The sequence below is a fragment of the Pinus tabuliformis genome, chromosome 2_2 (genome assembly GCF_031772625.1).
Source record: "Pinus tabuliformis cultivar Carrire ecotype Pingquan chromosome 2_2, CPIR1, whole genome shotgun sequence".
In the NCBI taxonomy this organism is placed as follows: Eukaryota; Viridiplantae; Streptophyta; class Pinopsida; order Pinales; family Pinaceae; genus Pinus; species Pinus tabuliformis.
The window spans coordinates 1,282,901,262-1,282,924,099 of NC_142300.1; the positions used below are offsets into that span (position 1 = coordinate 1,282,901,262).

At 39.8% G+C, this 22,838-nt stretch overlaps 1 protein-coding gene across 8 annotated transcripts in view; it reads right to left on the minus strand.

Moving 5' to 3' along the window:
* The window catches only part of LOC149198157 (uncharacterized), a 488,351-nt gene extending 487,873 nt beyond the window's left edge, over nucleotides 1-478 (minus strand). For 6 of the 8 annotated variants that reach the window (XM_089406138.1, XM_089406137.1, XM_089406134.1 and 3 more), the window contains exons 1-2: nucleotides 258-477; nucleotides 42-123 (exon numbers count right to left, since the gene is read on the minus strand). In XM_089406138.1, the coding sequence (XP_089262264.1) occupies nucleotides 42-89 (48 nt within the window). In that variant the 5' untranslated portion in view covers nucleotides 90-123; nucleotides 258-477. Of the gene's footprint in view, nucleotides 1-41; nucleotides 124-257 lie in introns of all 8 variants that reach the window. The other 2 variants (XM_089406139.1, XM_089406136.1) reach the window with 1 other exon arrangement.
* Nucleotides 479-22,838: the final 22,360 nt, after the last annotated feature.

A 22,838-nucleotide genomic window follows, 5' to 3' on the forward strand; every position in this document is an offset into this window, starting at 1 on the left:
TGGTTATAATAAACAGACAGACAGAGATCAAGTGAAACGACCTTGAAGTCAGAACCAGTTCTCTTAGCTTTCTGGTTGAAGCGCACCATCTCCCGAGTCTGAATCTATAAACCTTGCTAAACCCTACAAATTTCAAAACTTCTCAAATGAAATCCTGAGGAAATCCAGCTGAATCTGTCTAATTTTATGTAGATGTAATGTTGAAAGAAAAACAGTAGGAATGCGTTTATTGAAATTGCCATGAATGGACAGTATACCAGCGAATTCTTTCGAGTGAAGCCGGTAATTGCAGTAGCTTCGAATGGACAGTATACCAGCGATTTCTTTCGAGTAAAGCCGGTAATTGCAGTAGCTTCGAATGGACAGTATACCAGCGATTTCTTTAGAGTGAAGCCGGCAATTGCAGTAGCTTCGGTTGGACAGCATACCAGCGATTTATCCTTTTTGCATGTCCAATTAATGACATAACTTCACATTTTAATCATGTATTTTGCATGTCCAATTAATGACATAACTTCACATTTTAATCATGTATTGGATTGATATTTTAATGTTCGTTATTGAACGATACTTTGAATGATAAATTTGTTGACCTCACCCTTTGCAAGAATAACGACGCACTTGATGGAATCATGTCTCATTTTACTTTTACTTTGACTCTATAGAGTAAAAAATATATATATATATATATATATATATATTTTGAGTTTTTAAGAGATCAATTTGTTTTTTTTTGTTCTCTAAAGCATCTACACCTATGTATTGTTAATATTAGATTAGATACTCCACTTTTGTCTTGATGATGAACCACAATAGAGGGTTCGAAACGTTGGCTCCAAAAAATTATTCGATATGATCTCTCCGAAAAAATCTCTTCTAAATATTATGGATAGAAAAATAAATAAATAAATTACTCTAAAACCATGGTGAATGAATGATATAATCATTTATATGTCATGGCCAATTTTCATTTTGACAATTGAGCGCATGAAATAACAACACCTCTGGCATTTATATGTTTCCATGGTAATGAGATGTTGAATATTTTATTTTCTCAAATTAATTTACTTAACCATGAGATGTTGAATATTTTACTTTCTCAAATTAATCTACTTTATGAATGGTCTAAACGCATAACAAGTTTATGATGCTTGCACTCAATCTCTTTAATTTAGGACAATGACTTTATAAGCAATAGCAACTCGTGGATAATATTTAAGCATCTCCCTATGATATTGTTATAAAGTGCCCTTTGACCTAAATCCAACATTACTCAAATTTACATAAACTATGGAACCACTTTGAAGAATAGGTTATTATTGCTTTACATTTATGCTATTAACAATAACAGTTAACATGATCATATATCTCATTATGCACATTTAATTAACTTTAGTATATCATTGTGAAATCCCACTAGCGTGAATGGAGGGAGGGTTTCATTCTGTAAGGCAACCAAGGTTTGAAACTTGTGTAGTTGGGAGGAGACACCAAAAATATCCAACCATGTTAAGGGTTCGTGTGGCCTAGGCCACGTGACATCCCTGGGTGATTTTGAAGGCTTGGATGCCCCTAGGTTGTGATTTCTTAAACCACAGGCAGGTCCTGCAAGTTGAGGTCACTCTAGAAAACAAAAAACACTGGAGTAAATCATTGATATCTTTTGGTTAGTGTATGGTTTGGATAATCATTTGTCATTGGCATTTGGTTTTACTAAGGCATTCATGTGGTTTTCTAGTATGATATAACTCCATTTTAAGCATAGTCCTTTGAAATCATTTAAAACTCATTAATATAGCAACATGTTGCATGCTCCAACTTATCTCATACCTTGTGAACTAAAAGTTATTATTTATCGAATCTAAGTTAGAAGAAGGTCCCACTCCCACCAACCATCTAGCTTAATTTGACCATAGGGAAGCCCCCCTTAGGCTAGAAGAGCCCCTTTCTTAGCCTTAAAGTGAGAGGCAAGGACATTGATGTGACGATGGGTGGCTTTTTTGGTAGTTTCTTTTGGGATCTCCTGCAAAGGTCAAAACTTTTCATTTAGTGATATTTCAAGCAGTAACACCACCTTTTGATGATTCTTCCTTCATCAAAACCACATTTATGATTTGATTCATAGTAAACAAACATGACAAAATGAATTAAATACAAATTAACCATCAATCCCAATGTAAAAAGCACTCAACTCTCAATCATTAGAGATAAGCCTAAAATGTCATAGGCCCCAGATTTTCAAATCTTGTTTTTCCTTTCAGCACAAGTTTCTCACACCATTTAGCATTGCTTTGAACCAAAGGTTGCAATGTTTGACCCTAAAGCTCAATAACACATACAAAGTGGAATCTTTAGTTGAAGCACTTGAAGTACCCATAGATTGTCCAACATGGAAAGATACAAATCCTAAAACCACTTCTTTGGAAGTCTTTATTTTAAATAGAAAAATATTTCATCAAAATGGAAATTATGCATTGATTTTGCTCTTAAATTTACTAATGTGTTGTGTTTCTGAAATGGATGAGTCATAGGATCTAGAGATAGCATCAAACAAAAGGAACCAGTGATTGATCTAAGTCTAGGAATGGAAGAAATAATAAATCTTGACATAGGGGTGAACATCTATAGACCTATTTATGGAGACTTTTTATGTAGGATGGATGTGGACATCGCTTACAAATGGCATGTACTCTATCAAATATTCAAGGAGGGAACCTAACCAAAACGCTCTCTTTTTCCTGGTGAGGTAAACCCAAACCTAGATTCTACTAAAAATTTAAGAAATCAAGGTTACACAAAGGTTGTAGCCAATCCTGCAATATTCCCTTGCATTGAAGTCATTTTATGATTGATCATCCAAGAGGACATTGGGAACAAATTAGTTAGAGACACTTTCAGGAAAGCTATCCCCTTATTCCAACCCTCAATCCAAAAAGTCCACCACAAAGTCTCCAACCAGTTGTCAACCTCATAAAGGATTGGATTCCACAATTTTCCTTGAATTGTTGAGATCCTCAAGAGTTGGTGGGTCAGTCCCAAAGCATCCAAATCTAGGAGATTGGGAGATTATTCAAAAAAGAATTTAAGAACAAAATATAAAATAACAATGCCTTTGATTAGCAGACTATATAGTGAGGAAGATGCAACACACTTTAAAGAATCATTGATGCCCTTGATCCATGCAACTACCCATACTAGTACAACCTTCAATTGGGCCTCTATACTTTCAACATTTGTGGCTCAAACCATATCTAGAGCCAAACATAGCCTTGAGCATCTTGTTAAAGAATGTAACTAGGTTCAGTCTTCATATTTATATTTGAGTTAAAGAATGAAAAATAAAAATTTATTATTATTACAATGACTTATTAAAGCATGGGTTTCATGCTTGGGTCATCATTTTATAGGTCAAAGTCCCCATTGAGGACTTCTAGGTTTTATATTGAGTCATTAGAGTCATTGTCCATTTAATGAGACCCTTCTTGGGCTTTTGAATCATGTAAAAAGAATTATTATTGAGTCAAATATGTAATTTTTCACCTCCACACCAAGTCGGCCCTTGCCTGATGAAGTCGGCCTACAAGAGGACAATTCGACCCACAAAAGAGGCTATATATACAAGAGTAGTTTGATCTATTTGGACATCAAATCAACAAGTTTGATACATAAGAAGGAAGTGTAGAAAAGTGTGAAGTTCAAGGATAAGAAGAAAGGATTGCAAAAGAAGAATGAGTCGAAGTTTCCGGGCTATCTCTCTCTCTCTCTTTTAAGCGAAGTTACTGGGCTATTTGTTTGGTCGAAGTTCTGTTGTTGGGAAGTTCAAAATTCTGGATTTGTTAGGTCAAAGTTTTGTTGTTGCAAGTTTGAAGGTCTAGATCGAAGTTACTGGAAGGAAGGGTTGACTTGGTGGTTGGAGGAAGTTTGTGTCTAGATCAAACAATCTTGGATTATCTCATCTTAACTAATGGAGGAAGAAGTTTGGCTGGGTTTTCCCTTAGATAAGGGTCTTGCCCTGGCTGAGTGCCTACATCTTGTGTCTCGTGTTATTGTGATCTTCATACACACATAATTTGGTAATTGCTTGATTAAAGACAATATAATAAATAATTAAAAGAAGCCAACATAATTCACAAGTAATTATCAAGAAAGAGAAATCTAACCCTAATATTACTAGCATTGATTTCTCAACATGGTATCAAAGCTAAGGTCGAGGAAAATTGGAGATCACTCTGTTAGCTTAAAAGAAATGGCTACTCCCTCTATGATGAGATACTTGAAAATGGGATTCAATATTGCATGAAGTTGGATCAAAAGAGTCATCTACAACTTATTCAATAAGGTCAAAAGCAAAGGGCTTTTGGCTGCACTCATAGGTTCACTTAATGATGACAAAGTATGGATTATTGATAATGGAGCATCAAGACACGTGACAGGAGATAGCAAACAACTTCACACTCTATCAAAGGAACAATCTTCTCATGCAGTGGAATTGAGAGACAATAAAAGCTATGTTGTTAAAGGCCTGGGATCAACTTCTTTGAAGTTGGACAATGGAGCAAAGCTAAATCTCAACAATATACTTTATGTTCCAAGTTTGAAAAATAATTTACTTTCAATTTCTTGCTTAGAAGATAAAGGTGATAGAATTGCTTTTGTAGATGGAAAATTTTTGGCTTGGGGAAAAGATTCAAGCATCGATAAAGCTAGCGTTATTGGAATACGTGAAGGAAGTCTATATAGAGTCATAACACCATCTCCTCAAGCCCTAGTTCACATGGAAATCAATCCCATTGAACTATGACATAGAAGATATGGACATTTACATTATAAGGTTATTCCCTCTCTCAATAAATTGGTAAATGGAATTCTCAATACCAAAGAAGATCGTGAATGAATATGTAAGGGATGTACCTTGGGAAAGAATACAAGGAAGCCATTTACAAGCGGTCAAATAAGGTCTAAGGTAATATTGGACCTCATTCATTCAGATATGTGTGGACCTATAGTTGACAAATCACTTGGAGGTCATATTTATTATGTAACCTTCATTGATGATCACTCTAGAAAGACATGGCTCTATCTACTCAAATCAAAGGACGAAGTATTTGAAAAGTTCGAGGAATTTAGGTTTGAAGGAGAGACCTTAAGCGAAAGAAGAATAAAGACTTTGAGATCTGATAATGGTGGAGAATACACTTCAAAATAAATAATTGCATATTGCAAAGAAGAAAGAATTAAGAGGGAGCTTATTATTCCCTACAATCCTGAATAGATTGGAGTTGCACAAAGGAAAAATAGAACACTTGAAGAATGTATATGAACAATGATTTTTGATCAAGATATACCAAAATTTCTATGGGGAGAAGCAACAATGACTGTTGTATAAGAATCCTTGATAATATGACACCCGAAGAAGAATTCACAGGAAGGAAGCCATGTGTGGACCATCTCTAAATCTTTGGATGTCCCACCTATATCCGCATTCTAAAGGACAAATGAAAGAATCTAGATTCTACAAGCATTAAAGGGATTTTCGTTGGTTATAGTCTTTCTTCAAAGGCATATAGAATCTACATCAAGGAAGGAAGACATACTGAAGTAAGCAGGGATGTTATATTTGATGAAAATCATGCCTACAAAATATCCAAGGATATTCCTATTAATTACGAAGATGAAGATATACCATTATTTGAAGAAGAAGAGCACCACGACAATCCTACTACAAATCACAAAGAAGAAGAACAAGGACCAAGTGAGCCTATTCAACCTGTGAGTCGAAAGACATGGGGTTGCGAAAGGAACTTTTAGAGAAAGAAAAAGTCCAAAAAGATATTATGGATATGTTGCATACATGACTAAACTAATAGAAGTTGAACCAACTACATTTGAGGAAGTTGCTCATCAAGAAGTATGGAAGAATGCTATGTAGGAAGAATATCAATCCATCATGAAGAATGGGGTTTGGGAAATCGTTCTTAGACCAAGTGACAAATCGGTTGTCACTTCTAAATGGATCTACAAGATCAAACATGTTGTTGATGGAAGCATAGACAAGTACAAAGCTAGATTCGCTGCAATGGTTTTCTCTCAAGGAAGCCATAGACTATGAAGAAGCCTTTGCACCTACTGCAAGATATACTACTACCAGCCTAGATCCATCTTAACTCCGGATCTATCAAGTGCCGAGAGGGATCAAATCTATAGAGATGCAAACCTTTTTTTTAGTGCAAAACTTGAAGAAAGTTTTGCACCTCAAGAGATTTGATTCCTCTCGGTGCTTGATAGATTCAGAGTTAAGATGGATCTACGTTGGTTTCAGTGGTGTATGGCCAAAGAAAATCTAATGAATATATGATTAATTTTATCAATAATATGTAAATTCATCTACTATTAATATAATCATTTTAAATATGTTAAATATGTCTTAGGTCAATCTGGTCATTATAATTTTAAATTTGCTTAGTTATCTGAGTTTGTTGAGATGATAAATATTGTTAATAACTTTAATGATGAAAATTTGGAATGTAAAGTGACAATGTAATAGTGTTGAATGATAGAAAATGTGAATAATAAGAATATAGTCAATTACAAATAGTCTTCATTGTGATTAATCTCAAACTATTTTTTTCTACTATTTTTATTGTCACCCTTGTTACTTTTGTCATATTTTCATAACGATTGTCATATTTTCATATCAATTATATGAAAAAGACAGGTTAAATCGTAAACCATTTAAATATTTAGCTCGAGCTATTCTAGTAAACATCATACCTTGTCTCTCTTTCTCTCCAATATTAATAGGTTGAATTACTATAACACAAAAATCAATGTACATTGTCAATATTTTTTTGTGCTTACACTAAAATCAATGCACAATGTTAATCCAACCACTTTAAAATTAATGTACCATCATAAATCCAATTACATCAAATAATAAATCAACATCTACATTGAAATCAATGCATCTAATGTAAGCAATCAAATAAGATTAGAAAACAACATTTACATTGAAATCAATGCATCTAATGCAAGCAATCAAATAGGACAAGAAATCAACATTTACACTCAAATCAATGCATCTAGTGCAAGTAAGCAAATAAGATTATAAACCAACATCTACACTGAAATCAATGCATCTAATGCAAGTAAGAAAATAGAATTATAAACCAACACCTGCACTGAAATCAATGCATCTAGTGCAAGAAATCAAATAGGATTAGAAACCACCATCTACACTGAAATCAATGCATTTAGTGCAAGCAATCAAATAGGATTAGAAATCATGTACATTGGAATCAATGCAACTAGTACAAGCAATCAAATATTATTAGAAATCAAATTCTACATTGAAATCAATGCAACTAGTGCAAGCAATCAAATAGGATTAGAAATCACCATTTACACTGAAATCATTGCATTTAGTGCAATCAATCAAATAGGATTAGAAATCGTCTACATTGAAATCAATGAATCTAGTGCAAGCAATCAAATATCATTAGAAATCAACATCTACATTAAAATCAATGCATCTAGTGCAAGCAATTAAATAGGATTAGAAATCACCATCTACACTGAAATCAATGCATCTAGTGCAAAAAATCTTCTTCCCTCGCTCCCCCTCCATCTATATCTATATCTCCCTCCATGATCCGAACTTAAACAGGAACACAACAACTTACAGATATAATCATAAACACAGAGATGCAGCAGAAAAACACTTCATTTCATTAATAGAAAAATATTGAACTATGCTTACAAATAGAATCGAAATAAGATAGCTCGGACGATGGTAGCTTATCTCTGAGAAGAGATGTGGCGGCTACATACCTCTGAACTGTGTTACAATGAGGCTCAAGGGCCTAATTATTATTGGAAAACATGAGAAAACCATAAACAATTAAAACCCTAACCCCAAGAGATGTAACACAAAGAGTTTGTGGGGCCTGTTCAGGTTAGTTGAGCAGCCAACTTCCCGGGGTTGTAACTTGGTCATATTATCTCCATTTGGCACGTATGATACCTTGTTGGAAAGGTCTCCTTGAGTGCTACAAGTTTTGTTGCATGCCCTTACTTGTGGTGATGGACCTGCCACAAACCCAAAAAACGCCGTTTAGGGGATCAAAACTACTTCGGAAGTTTAGGACCCAAGAAACTGCTAAAAATAGTAAATGTTGAAATGAACAAGGAAACAAATGAAACTGACTAGGGGTCTAGGTGGAATAGGCGAGTGGCCACCAATATCCACCTAGATCACTCCATCTCTCCTTCTTTGTCTCTCTATCTTGACCCCCTAAACACACATGCTATCTCACTCCATATTTATCAATCCCTATGTCCTTCCCTCCCTCTCTCCATATCTCTCTTCTTCCCTTTCTTTACTTTCCATATATATCTCTATCTCCCTTTGTCTCTCTATATCACCCCCAAAACATGCACTCTCTTTCTCCAATCTATCTATCTATCCCTCCCTCCTCCTCTCTCCCTCTCTCTCTCTCTCTGCCCCTTCTCTCCCTATCCCCCACTTCTATCTCTCTTCCCTCCTACTATCCTATCTCCTTATCTCTCCATCTTCCTTATCACTCCCTCTCTTTCTCTCCACCTTTCTCTCTCTATTTATTTCTTCTTACCTCCCTCTCTCCCCCTTCCAACTCCATATCTCTTTCCATCCCTCTCTCCACTCTCTCACATGCTCCCTCTCTTCCTTATTCTCTCTCCCTTTCTCTTCCACCTCTCTCTATCTCTCTTCACCCTCCAACTCTGTTACTATATCCATCCCTCTCTCCTCTCTCCTTCTCTCCCCCATTCTCTCCATCTCTCCTTATTTGTGTCTTTATCTCACCCCCAAAGATACACTCTCTCTCTCCATCTCTCCCTTGTCACTCCCTCTCTCTCTCCAATTCTCACTCTATATGTATTTCTTCTTCCCTCCCTCTCTCCCCCTCCAACTCCATCTCTCCTCCTGTCTCTCAAGTCTGCTCTCTCGTACTTTCTCTCTCTCCCTTTCTCTCTTAGTTCCCTCTCTCTTACCCCATCTCTCTCTCTCTATCTTTTCCCTCCAATCCTCTCTCTCACCCCATCACTCTCCTCCTCTCTCCACCTCTATCACTTTATGTCTTTGTTCTTCCCTCCCATATATATCTAGAGTTAATATATATCATGATATATTAATATATATTATAATATAACAATTTTAATATTGCATTAATCCAAAGTTATTAAATTTAATAATATGAATATTATAATATATTAATATGGCTAGGGTTTGAAGCAAGGAAGATGGCAGGCGTAGGGTCAAGAAGGCCTTGCAGGTGGAGGCCATAGGGCCGGGACAGTGACAGGGAGGCGTACGAGAGGAAGACAGATGATTGTAGCACGGAAAAGGATGTCAGAACCGGGTTCGTTGCAGGAGACATGTGGATGCAGACGACAGATGGGATCAGCCCCGGAACAGTAAATCCAAAATCCATGTGCGGCTTAAGAAAATGGAGGTTGGAAGGAAAACGGGGTTAAGCAGTAGGCTTAGTAGCATTGCCACTCTCAACCCGCAACACGCAAACGACGAAAGCTTGGAGAAGGGTGATTTTCACGCTCAGCAGTTACCAAGGTGTAGCCAGCAATTATCAAGGCGCAGTCAGCAAGAGGATGGTCAACCCGAATGACACCGTTGATCTGGACCCCGAACCTGGCGACATCCTGTCGGTCTAGGGTCTGGAGGTCACAGACCAGCAAATTGAATAGTATATATGTCCAGATGGACGACATGGGAAGGAAACATGAGGTTCAGAGGAGGCCTGGAAACAAAAGGAAACTCTAGGGCTGTTGGAGGACAGCCTAGGTCTATCGTTTCTGAACAGCCGGAAAGAAATCCCCTTCATTCAGGAGATGCAGGCTCAAAAAGAACTTGAAGCAGTGATTTTTCGAAAACCCCCATCCCCTTAGCCTCTTCTATTCTGGAGGGTTAGAGGATGTAGTGATTAGCTGCGATTTTAGAAGCAACGAGAAACACAACCCAGGCTTTAAGCTGGGAGTGGAGCAAGGTAAAGCTGAAGAGCCGCGTTGGAGTCTAGATCAGATGGTAAAATTCCAAAATTCCCTCAGCCACAGTTAGGTAAAGTAACAAAACCAGGTCTCGGGGTCTGGGTTTGCGGGGATTCTGAAATTAACAGAGGGTTTCGAGGCAGAAGGGAAGGCTGTGGAGGGGGGGCTGAAGAAGGGAAAGGAAGCAGATCTGGTAGAGACAGAGGGAAGGGGTGAAGGAGGACAAGCAGAAGGCAGACCAAAAGGAGGGAGCGGTTTTACTCAAGAAGAAAGGAGTGCAAAAACACTCCAAGTAGCAACAGAAAATGTGGAAGTGACCACACAACGTAGGGAGGAAGGGACACGACAGAGGCAGGTGAGGGAGAAGAGGAAAAAGCCCAAAATAATAAAGAGAAAAGAATCAGTAGCAAATCTGGTCCTTGGCATGGATGTAACAATAGATGAAGCTATGGAAGTCGCAGATCTAACGCTGGTTGGAAGGGCAAGAGGGAAAAAATATTCTGCTAACTACATTCAAGAATGGGCTTCCCACCACTGGAAGGCGGCTTCGGATTTAGTCTTTCAAGTCTCAACGCTAGCAAAGGGATGGTTTATGGTAAAATTCAAAAAAAAAAAAAGCAACGAATTGGGTGTTGGAAAGGAATTGGGCATTTGGGAGGTACCCGATCCTAATCAAACGATGGAACCCACTATTTGATGCGTAGAGGGAACGAGTTGACAAACTACCAGTTTGGGTCCACTTGCCAAGGCTCCCTTCGTTTCTCTGGGTAAAATTGGTCTTCAAGACTATTGGGAAATATATGGAAACAAACATTTCCTTTCTGCAAACCAGAGACCAGGGGATGGCTCACATCCTGGTAAGCCTAGCCCCTTGGGCAGGACTGGCAGAAGAAATCTAGCTGCAATACAAAGACTTCAAATACTTGCAACAATTAGACTATGAGCATTTGCCATTTTGCTACCATAGGTGTCACATTTATGGACACTTGGCAAAAGAATGCCCGATGGAATTCAGACGTCGAAGGAAGCAAGGGAAGGCAGAGACAGGGGAGGCAGCTGAGGAAGATCTAAAAAATAAACCCTCGGGGAAAGGCAAGGGGGAGGAGCCGATGGAAACAGACGGAACTCTGGAGGATCCAGTCGGAAATATGGAGGAGCAGAAGGAACCCACCCGGGGATATCGACACCTCAACAGTTTTAAAGGAATGTACAGAACCAGGACATAGTAGCAGACATTGATGAGAGCCAATCAATCGACAAAGAGGGTATGGGTCTGGATTTAACCCTACCTTCTGTTACTCCTGTTATTTCTTTAAATTTAGTTGAATCTGTGCCTGGTCCCTCCAGGCAACAGAACATTGTCATTCCTATTTTAAGTTAAGATAATATGCAAGTTGAGAGTATAATCACTTCTATTCCCAATCTAGATCTGAATCGTGAATATGCCAGAAGCAATGATGCCTTTTTGAGAGATGAAACCCTCACTGCATCTAACCCTTATAACATCAGGCCTCGAGAGAAAAAACCTCCCCCATGGGGAGTGGTGGGGGTAGTGGGGGGAATCGACATGCAATCCACCCAGCCAGGCGACCGTAAGGTGAGAGGGAGGAAAACAAACCTGTCGAAGGCTCAGTTAAGAGCCAAGCTAGATATTGCAGACGGCAAGCAAATGTCCATTTCTGGGGCGCTTAGAGCAACAAAACCCCCCCTTGAGGTCGATCAATGATCATCCTCTCCTGGAATTGTAGAGGTTTAGCTAGCAACCCTAAAAAGTTGGCCTTAAAAGAGGTAATCTAGACCTACAATCCAGACATACTCCTCCTTCAAGAAACTTTGGGAGCAGGAGAAGAAGTCTCAAAATCACTGTCAAAAATTTTGCCTGGCTGGAGCATCCAGGCCTTGGATGCCAAAGGTCACTCTGGGGCATAGCTATGGGGTTTAAGGAAGGGAAATTCAAAGCCCTAAATTCCTGGGGGATGGACCAAGTAATGGGGATGGAAGTCTATTCCCAATAACTATGCACTAATATGTTGATTGTAAACATATACGGGCAATGCCAAGGAAGAGCCCTCTTCTGGAAGACCCTTCTCTCCAAATCTTTATTGAACAACCTATTGTGGTCACAACTACCACCCTATTAAAACATGCTCTGATAGCAAATTTTTTAATGGGTCCTCGAGAAGTTTGATCTTTCATATTTCGGAATGATCTATTTTATTACAGGGATGTTAACTCTTTGCCGAGTCAAATTTTCAATGCCTGATGGCTAAGCCATTGAATAAAACTCTACTGCATGGTTCATTCCTTACACAGCCTAGCCCTTTATTCACTGCCTTCATCGGGACCTTTTAATCTTCACAAACATGCATGGTACATTTATGCCCGCACAAACAATCACCCCCACCCTTATTATAATCGTTTGTGTGCTTAACCCACGAAATCTTCCATCGCATCCTTATTTCCATCATGACTCTTTATAACGGGAATACACATAACACTCCTTTTCACTTATCGCATGCAACATTGGCGCGCAGCGCGTACCATGAGGCACCAGACCCGACGGCGTTATAAACCAGAATTCATATATTTCGGGTCCGAAAGCCCCATTGCATATCGCAATCGATGGGGCCCCAGGCCTATATATATATGGCACATCGTTATACCCCAGACCCGCCGACGATTATAGAACCTGGCATATAATATCTCAAATCCGGCCTATACGACCGGACGCGGGTTTTCCCATATACCCTTGTGTTTTCGGAAAAACATGGAAATCGGGATTTTTCAAAGGGAAGGTTTACAAGGCAGACGCGCCAAGATTATCAACTGCAACATATACATTATCAGGTATGGAACCAATCGCATATCGCAATCGGCGAGGCCCTAGGCCTGAGCATATTGCGGTATGCGATATGGCGGACCCGCCGATCCGACTAAATGTAATATATATGCTATTGGGTCCGCCCTTTCCCCATCGCAAATCGCTATTGGCGGGGTTTAGCACTCATGCATAAGGTGCGACACCATACATCGGACCCGCCGATGATTATAGGCTCCGATATATAATTTTTGAAATCCACTATACGGTTGAATGCAGGTTTTTCCTATATTTTCCTATGTATTCGATACAATGCCATAGTCGGGTTTTTCAAAGGGAAAGCCAATTAAAGCAATGCGATGTGATATGGGGACTTGATAGGGTATAGGTTCCCGCCTATAGTATTTCAAGTCCGGATTTTGGATGTAGCCCTGTGTTTTGTGAGCACTTTCAGTGTAAATTGGATTTTCACCTACAAGACCAAATCAATGCGTATAAAGACCAGGGGCCGATTCTTTCGCAATTGCTGCTCTTGATGTTATAAATGCTTCAGGAATGCAAAATTTGTGTTTTTAAGCATTTTTTTTTATCATATCTATATATGTGTAACTGATGTTGGCCATCTCTGCAAGTGAGGACCAAGAGAAGGCAAGCAAAACCTAAGGATGGATGCATGAGTTTCAAGTTTGACTCCAAATAAAAGATGCATGTGTAGATCCGAAGAGTTTACCCTTGCGGATATGTTTATTTGAAGATTGGGCTCTATGGCGTGGCGGTCATATGTTTAGATGTTGCCTATATATTCCTAAAGTGAAACCGCCCCAGATTGCATCATGAAGAGATGACACACAATCATCCTCTCTAATCAATAACCATTCAGTTCCCAGGAAATGAAGCGCTCTAATGACAGGAAATGCCCTCTACGTGTCAACAGTGACACCGACTGTCTTCCTCTGTTTCTTCTGATTGGTATAATGAAGGAAGGAGAGGGAAGGCGAAGGGTGAAAAGGGAAGACCGAGAGTCATTTCCAGGGGCATAAATATTCCCTTCGGAGAAGATATGGGGGCTTTTTCGTTTGGCAGAATAGCTTTTGTTTATTGTGAGTAAGGAAGATTGTTTGGGTCAAAGAAGGAGCCTTTTCTCAGATTGATTTTCCTGTTCTTTATATGTTAAGAATCAGGATGTTGTTGTGAGCATAAATATGAATGTGATTTGTGTTTGTGTCCATTGATGACTTACAATCTATGATTAGCTTTGGTTGTTTGAATGGGATTCTTCATCATAGTTAATTCATGAGCAGTCCCTGATTTGAAACTATGTTAAACATCAGTTGCAAGCTTTAATTCCATAAAAGGAATGTGTATTCTTGTATGAGTGATTGGATTGCAATTTAGAATTGGTGCAGCCTTGTTCTTATGTGAACCATTAATTGATTCATTTAGACTTGGGATTCATATATGATGTTTAACCTCTCTTTCGTCATGCTCCTGCAGGATAGATTAGGATAGCTAGAACTATATTAGAGTAGTTAGAAGTAGTGTAGATAGGATTTAATACATAGAGGTTAGTTATTTTATTTTGTTGATTTAATTGAAGTCTTCCTCTCGGAAGCAATCTATCAATGCATTTAATAGTTTACAGGGTCCCTTAAAACCCATTGGAACTAGCCATTCTAAACGAAACTAGGTCTAATTGGGGCTTGCGATCGGGTTAGTTCCCTTTGTTGGTATAGCGAACATTCACCATGTCAACAAATTGGCGCTAGAAGGAGGGCTTGAACCGCCGTCCACAGCTTTTCAAGATTCATCTATAAATGCCACCCATGGATTCAAAAGGATTAATGTATGGATCGTAGAGGCCGAAAAGACCATTCCACCCATTTGAAAGAGCCTCATTTCGACGAAACAAAGACCCTTCTAAGTCATGTTTCTAGGTCACCCAAGGAAGAGACACTATGGGAGTATCCTATCACTCAGGGACAACCAGTCAGAAGACTTACTCTGGCTTATGCTTGTTCCCTATCACAACTCGCTATCTTTCAGTCTTTACCTCCGACAACAAAAAGAAAGCCAAGGGTCTATCACATAAACGAAGAGACATCTGTAGCCCCTTCTCTTGAAGATATTGTGCTTGATTCTTCGCAAAGTATTGAGTCTCCTTGGGAAGAAATTCCTGAAGATTCCCCTTCTGAAGGCAATCCCTGGCCCGATTTGGAAAATCCTAATGAAGAAACCCTCGACCAGAACCTCCCTATCCATAATATGGCTAACGTTTCGCCTCCTGGTGGGAATCAACCTCTACTTCCTCCTCCGGGTGGGAATCAACCTCCACTGCCTCCTCCAGGTGGGAATCAACCTCCACCTCCTCCGGGAGCACTCCCTCCTTGGCTTGCACAGGATGTCGTAGCGATACCTGGACAGCAGCATGCCTTACCCAAAAATGCAGAAAGAGTACTGCCCAAATTCGACCCTGAGCAGGGAGACACTGCGGATAACCATATTCACTCTTTCTTCCTGGCTGTGCACATGTTAGGGGTAGCCGATGAGGATGTGGTATGTCGCTTGTTCCCTTTTACTCTGATTGGTTCGGCTTCCACATGGTACTTTAGCTTGAGAATAGGATCGATTACCTCATGGGGTGCCTTTCAACAGGCCTTCTTAGACAAGTTCGGCAATGACAAAACACCTGTGGCCTTAGTTTTAGAGCTATCCCATTTGAAAATGGACACCAAAGAAAGGGTCAAGGATTTTAACATCTGGTTCAATACTTTGTTCAACAGAATCCTGGCTACTGCTAGACCTATTGATGAGGTGCTCATGGAATTATACATCTCTTCTCTCCCTATCCCTACTGCGATGTGGGTTAAGAGAAGTAATTCACAAACCTTACAATGTGTTATCGAGGAAGCAATAAAAGTTGAGAATGAAATGATTAGTCTCACGACATGTCATCATACGACTGAAGGAAAGAAAGCCTCTCAGTCAGCCAAGAAGAGTAGTGGAAGTGATAACAAAGTGGCTGAGGGCAAAGAGAGGGACACCATAGATGTGGAAGGTTTGCATCGGATTATTAAGAAACTGACCAACACAGTCATCGATATGAAAAGGAATTCTGGAGAGAGTACTAGTGGGAATGGAGGAGATTATAACAACAGAAGACCTTTCAAGCCTTTCTATCGTAAGAAGATAGACTTGCACTTCTTGCTCCACCCAATGAAGGAGATTTAAACACAAAAGAGCTATCTCTTATTGGATCTCTCCTTAACAAAGAAGAACCTATAGTGGAGCTTGAACCAGAACAAGAAGATGAGGAAGAGTACCAGGTAAAAGAACCCTCGGATGAAGAATCTCAAATCAATGTATTGTGGGATTTCTACACTAATGAGAACGATGACGATGAAGGAGGTAGCACGACAGAAATAAACGCTAATGAAATCCACACACGAAGCAAAGGGCCACTTGCAGGCACCATGAAGCCTGTAGACCAGACAAAGAAAGATACTCGCCCTTTGAAAGCATCCACTCCCAAGGTCCCTGTTGAGAAGGGTAAACCTAGTGGCGATTCCAAGAGTACACCAGTCGCGAACTATCCAGAGAAAGAGAATACGTCTCCGGCTGCAACGAAGATGACCCAAAATGGTAAACTCCCGCCTAAGAACAACAAAATTGGTATGTTTACTCTGCCCTACCCTGTTTATAACATTGATTACAACATTGTAGATGATCTTAAGAAATCTAGGGCTAATATAACATACTTCGATTTGCTAAAATTAATGCAGCAAAGGGATCTGCTCCTGAAAGCTATGAATGAGCGGAATTGCAAACCTCCTACCAATCCGAGTAGCCAAACCAAGAAGTCGGCATCCAGACCTGTTAGTACCCCCAGCACAGCCCAAAAGCCATCAGCTATGGAAGCCACTCTGTCCAAAATGAATCGAAACCCCCAAGATGTCAGTGCAGCCATGATAGGGAGGAAATCAAAATCCATGACTCCACCTTTCCTTATCACATTTGAAATATTCAACATGAATGTACACAATTGCTTGGTAGATTTTGGTGCCTCATCCACTGTTATGCCTTACGCTATTGCTAAAAGACTGCATGCAATACCTGAGAGAACTGGAACCCGAATTATGCAATTGGACAGAACAAATGTGAAAGTACTTGGGGAGTTAAAGGATGTGTTGATTCGGATGGCTACTAAACCATAAGATACACAAATTCGTTGATATAGTGGTAGTCGACATACCCGAGGCTTATGGAATGTTGCTCAGTAGGGACTGGTCATCAAATCTAAATGGATATTTCTCAACTGATTGGTCCCATCTCTTGTTGCCTCAGAGGGGAAAAGGTGATATGCTGAGAGTTGATCGAGAAAGATACATGAAGTATGTGGTAACAGAACTAAACAACCCCAATGAACCTGTAATGTTTACTAACTCCATCCTTGGGAATTATAGTTTCGACCTTTGTACCACCGAAACCTGTTTCGGAGAATTCCAGGCAGAAACAGTTGAAGAAACTTTGACATACACACAGTTGGAAATTCCCTCCCATAATCCAACTGATGAACTGTCCTGTATTATAGTAGATGATAGGACTAATTTCTTAGATAGTAGTTCAGTTGATGTAACATTATATTCTATATTCTGGACACTCTATTTTGATGGCTCTAACTGCCTTGAAGGTGCAGGTGATGGGAGTATTCTCATAGACCCACAGGGGAACCAACATTTGATGGCCAGCCGGTTGGAGTTTGCATGCACCAACAATACAACAGAATATGAAGGCTTGCTGCAAGGCCTGAAGAAAGCCATTGATATGAATGTAAAAAATCTTAAAGCCTTTGGTGACTCACAGATAATCGTGGATCAAGTAAGGAAAAGGATACATTGCAATTCACCACACCTGGTGAGGTACCAGCATGAGGTATGGAACTTAATTGACAGTTTTGACTCTTTTAATATCACATATATACCTCGAGGGAAAAACCAAGATGCTGTTATGGCGGCTAAACTTTTGCCTGATCTTACATTGAACAAGAATAAATTTTATGTTGAATTAATTTTCAGACCATCCGTACCTGATAACATCTCAAATTGGCAGGTGTTCGAAGGTGATAATCAAATCCCTGAATTCCTGCATTGCGAAAAGGCATTCAAAAATACATTCATTGGTGAAAAGGAGCGTAAGTATATACTCACGGTAACCGACCACTTCACCAGATGGACCAAAGCCATCCCGCTTCGGAAGGTTAATAAGGACGAGGTAATATCTTTTATGGAGAAATCTATTATCAACAGGTTCATCATCCTTTACGCTCTCATATTTGATAGTGCTTCTTACCTTTCATCTCTTAAAGTGACTGGATTTGCTATAACCAATCCACATAAGGCACGCATCAGGCTATTATCCCCAAGGAAACGGAGAGCTAGTCCTAAACTGGGGCAAGCTGAGTAAGCCGAAAGGTGAACACACGAAGTTTCAGCACTTATGGCTGGGCCCATTCCAAATAAAAGAAAAAATTGGTCAGGGAACTTACAGACTGAAAATTTTACAGGGAGAAACTGAAAAACTCCTTGTTAATGGCCAACACCTCAAAAGATACTTCCAGTAGCCACGCACGGTGGTTACCTCCTGAGTAGGTTAGGACTCCTTTTATTTTGTTGTTAGCTTAGTTTCATTTTCATCCTGTCCATTCCCATTTTGCGCAAAGTTTATTTTTCTGCTGTTTGCAATTTTAGTCTTTTGCATCCATCTGATTTCTATCTTCCAGCCTTGTTTTCACCTTCTCAAACCTCTTCAGATTGCCTTCATTCACTGCCTTCGGCTTTTTCATCCCTCATTAACCTACTGATGGATCTGCTGATCCTAAATCCATCGTTACCTTGCAAATCAAACAAACTTTCTATCAGCCCATGAGAACTTGAAAATAAGCTGTAGAATTCAAACCAAGCCACTCATTGGCATCTGTTGAGAACTAGGTAAGATCTGTTGATAACTTAGATATCTGGAGCATGTAGGGGCATCTTTATAAAACAAGAATGTGTAACTATAGCTGGACTGGCATGGAGGGATGCCACATTTTGAATAACTCCCACTCAGACCTAGCATATACTTGCCTATAAGGTTTACAGTCATTCTCCACTGGTCCCATACACCACACTAAATTGTCCAATACCTATTATCTACAAGTAAACCTCCTTTCATGGGCTAAGCTCACTGTCATATACCATGTGGCAAATCCAATTGTGCTCTAGTCCTTGTGCCTGAAACTGGAAGGACTTATTTAAAAGAAAATGAAATGTCAAGTCCTTGTGCCAATCTGGAAGGATAGGTTGTTTGGGAAGCCGATTAGAGTAAGGACTGTTGTTAGACTCAGAGTATCGGTTGATACAACAAGCCCAACCTTGCTTAAGCAGTTTAAAAATATGGCATGATCCATGACTGCGCCCCATTCAATCATATGAAAATATAGCACTGAAATTCTCATATAAAGTGTAGATAAACATATCTACATCAAGTTTGATGAACAATAAAGAGCTGAGGTACACACCTAAACAGGTATTGACAGACCAGTGATGGCCCCAAAAGGATTTTTGAAAGTAGGAAATAGGTAAAGGAAGGTTAATAAATCCCATAACACTGCCATTGGAGAATGCCTATCAAAATCCTATCAGTAAGTAGAAGCTATTTGTCTCTATCCCACCTGAAGCAATTGATGTTGAAGTGGAACCCATGCTTGTCCATCTATATAGTTTGCATTTCAAGTTTATCTTAACACCTTGATGTTTTATTGATCTGAGGATTATTTGGAAACAAAGATAACTGGTTCACCCAACGGTTCGCCATTTGTTGTGGCCACAACTACCACCCTATTAAAACATGCTCTGATAGCAAATTTTTGAATGGGTCCCCTAGAAGTTTGATCTTTCATCTTTCGGAATGATCTGTTTTATTATAGGGATGTTAACTCTTTGCCGAGTCAAATTTTCTTTGCCTCATGGCTAAGCCATTGAATAAACCTCTGCTGCATGGTTCATTCCTGACACAACGTAGCCCTTTATTCACTCCCTTCATCGGGACCTTTTAATCTTCACAAACATGCATGGTACATTTATGCACGCACAAACAATCACCCCCACCCTTATTATAATCGTTTGTGTCCTTAACCCACGAAATATTCCATTGCGTCCTTATTTCCATCATGACTCTTTATAACAGGAATACACATAACACTCCTTTTTGTAGGAATTTACAGGGTAAGTTCCACAAAAAGAATACCAAAAGGACACCGCTCACAACCAGATCTCAAATCAATACACCAGTATTTTTGACGTGGTTAAAACCCTCAGAGTGCAAGGAGGGAAACAGTCCACGGCCTGTCCCAACGTGGGTACTACAGGCAATTTATTAATCAAAGAATGAAAATTTACATAAGCTTCTCTCATGCACGGATTACCCGAACAATGACCCTCCATGCGCTTTAAATAGAACTCATGGACCAATCGGGTGTCAAGCCACGGATCAAGTGTCGGTAATACCGAGGTGAGAGTGAACCGTCGGATCACTACATATCGTGACCGTCGGATTGTAAGTTACAAAATGTACAACGGTAAAGAAACACACTTTACCTAACTCTAACCTAACTCTATACTAGACCAAGTTGAACTTAACTATATCCTATGTGTCGGAATATCCTAACATCCCCCCTTAAGAACAACTTGGGATAGGATTGAAGGATTTACAAATATGACACAATAGGAGAAGGAAGGAGGCACTAGAGCCTATCCCCCCTTAGTGACAACTTCCTGAACTCCAAGCATATATCGAAGTTTAGTGAACTTCGCCTCTGTGAGAGCCTTTGTGAAGATGTCTGCAACCTGATCATCTGTTGGACAATATTGCACTTCAAGAACATGGTCATGAATGAGCTTTCTGATGAAGTGCATGTGTAGTTCAATGTGTTTGCTGCGCTGATGCTGGACTGGATCTTTGCATAGCTGAATGGCACTTTGATTATCACACCAAAGTGTGGTTGGATGCTGCTGCTCAAAGCCAAACTCTGATAGGATCTGACGAAGCCACAAGGCTTCCTTACTAGCTTCCACGGCACCACGATACTCTGCTTCTGCTGACGAAAGAGAAATGGCAGCCTGTTTCTTACAAGCCCATGTAATAGGTCCTGAACCAAGAGTGAAGACATAACCGGCAGTAGACTTCCGATCATCAGGGTCACCAACCCAATCAGAATCAGTGAAACCAACTAACAGAGGAGCTGCTTTGGCACTGTAATGAATCCCAAACTGTACTGTACCTCGAACATAACGAAGTATTCTTTTAGCTGCTTTCCAATGACTTTCACGGGGGTTTTGCATAAAACGAGCAACAAGGCCAACAGCAAAGGAAAGATCAGGACGAGTATGGGTTAAATACAAGAGTTTTCCGACAAGTTGACGGTATAAGGTAGCATCAACTTCAGGAGAAGTACAAGAGACTGAAAGTTTGACTCCAGACTGAAAGGGAGAAGGGGCTGGCTTACAGTCTTCCATGTGAAAATGACGAAGAATATCACAAGCATACTTGGACTGGGAAAGGAAAATACCCTCTTGGGATTGCAAGACTTGAAGACCGAGAAAATAGTGTAAATGTCCTAAGTCTGTCATTTCAAATTTCCTTTTAAGGCTGGACTTCACATGGTTTATAAGGTTGGGATCACTACCAGTAAGAATAAGATCATCAACATAAAGAACAAGGATGATAAGAGAGTTGCCCACTTTCTTGGTGTAGACAGTATTGTCAGAATGACACCTAGAAAAGCCAGATTCTAAAAGAAAGTTATCCATTTTGGCATACCAAGCCCGAGGAGCTTGCTTAAGGCCATAAAGGGATTTCTTAAGTCGACAAACAAGGCTGGAGTCTGTTTGTATGAAGCCAATGGGTTGTTCCATATAGATTTCTTCCTGCAAGTCCCCATGCAAGAAGGCAGATTTAACATCCATCTGATGGACTTCCCATTTTAAAGAGGCAGCAAGGGAAAGAACAAGGCAGATAGAGTTCATTTTGGCAACAGGGGAGAAGGTTTCAGTGTAGTCAATGCCTTCAACCTGTGAAAAGCCCTTAGCAACGAGACGAGCTTTATGTTTATCAACTTTCCCATCTGGTCCATACTTGGTTCTGTAAACCCATTTACATCTAACAAGTTTGCGTCCCTTTGGTAGAGGAACAAGATCCCATGTATCATTTGTCATTAATGAATGATATTCTTCATTCATAGCTGCGTCCCAATGTGGATGGCCTGAAGCTTCTGCAAAAGTGTCAGGATCATGATTTACTGGAGCTTGAGCCAGTAAAGAAGAGGCTCTTTCAAACTGAGAACGTGTACGTCGCTGATCTGTAGGATCACCGGCAAGATCACCTGCTGCATCCCGAGTAGCACGGACCCATCTTGGAAGTTGAGGATCCTGAGAAGGTGGACGAGGATTATCATCCTCGCTTTCATCATCTGAAGAAGAAAGGTTTTCAAAAGTAGAAGAGATAGGAAGAGGTGGCACATCCGCCGGACTAGGCTCGCAGGCCGATTTATTTTCATCAAATTTTACATCTCTTCTAATGATAACATTTTTGGACTTAAATGGAATAAGTCTATAACCTTTTACATCTTCAGAATATCCAACAAAAGTACATTTCTCACTCTTAGGTTCTAAAGCTTTATGCTTTTCATCTGGAATATGGGCCCATGCTTCACTTCCAAACACACGAAAGTGACTTACATCTGGTTTAATGGAACTCCAAGCTTCTTCTGGAGTGATATTCTCTAGAACCTTAGTAGGAGTGCGATTGATTATATAATTTGCACAATTAATTGCTTCGGCCCAAAAACTAAGACTGAGTCCTTTAGATTGCAGCATACAATTAGCCATTTCCTTTAAGGTGCAATTTTTCCTTTCAGCTACACCATTTTGTTGTGGAGTGTATGGAA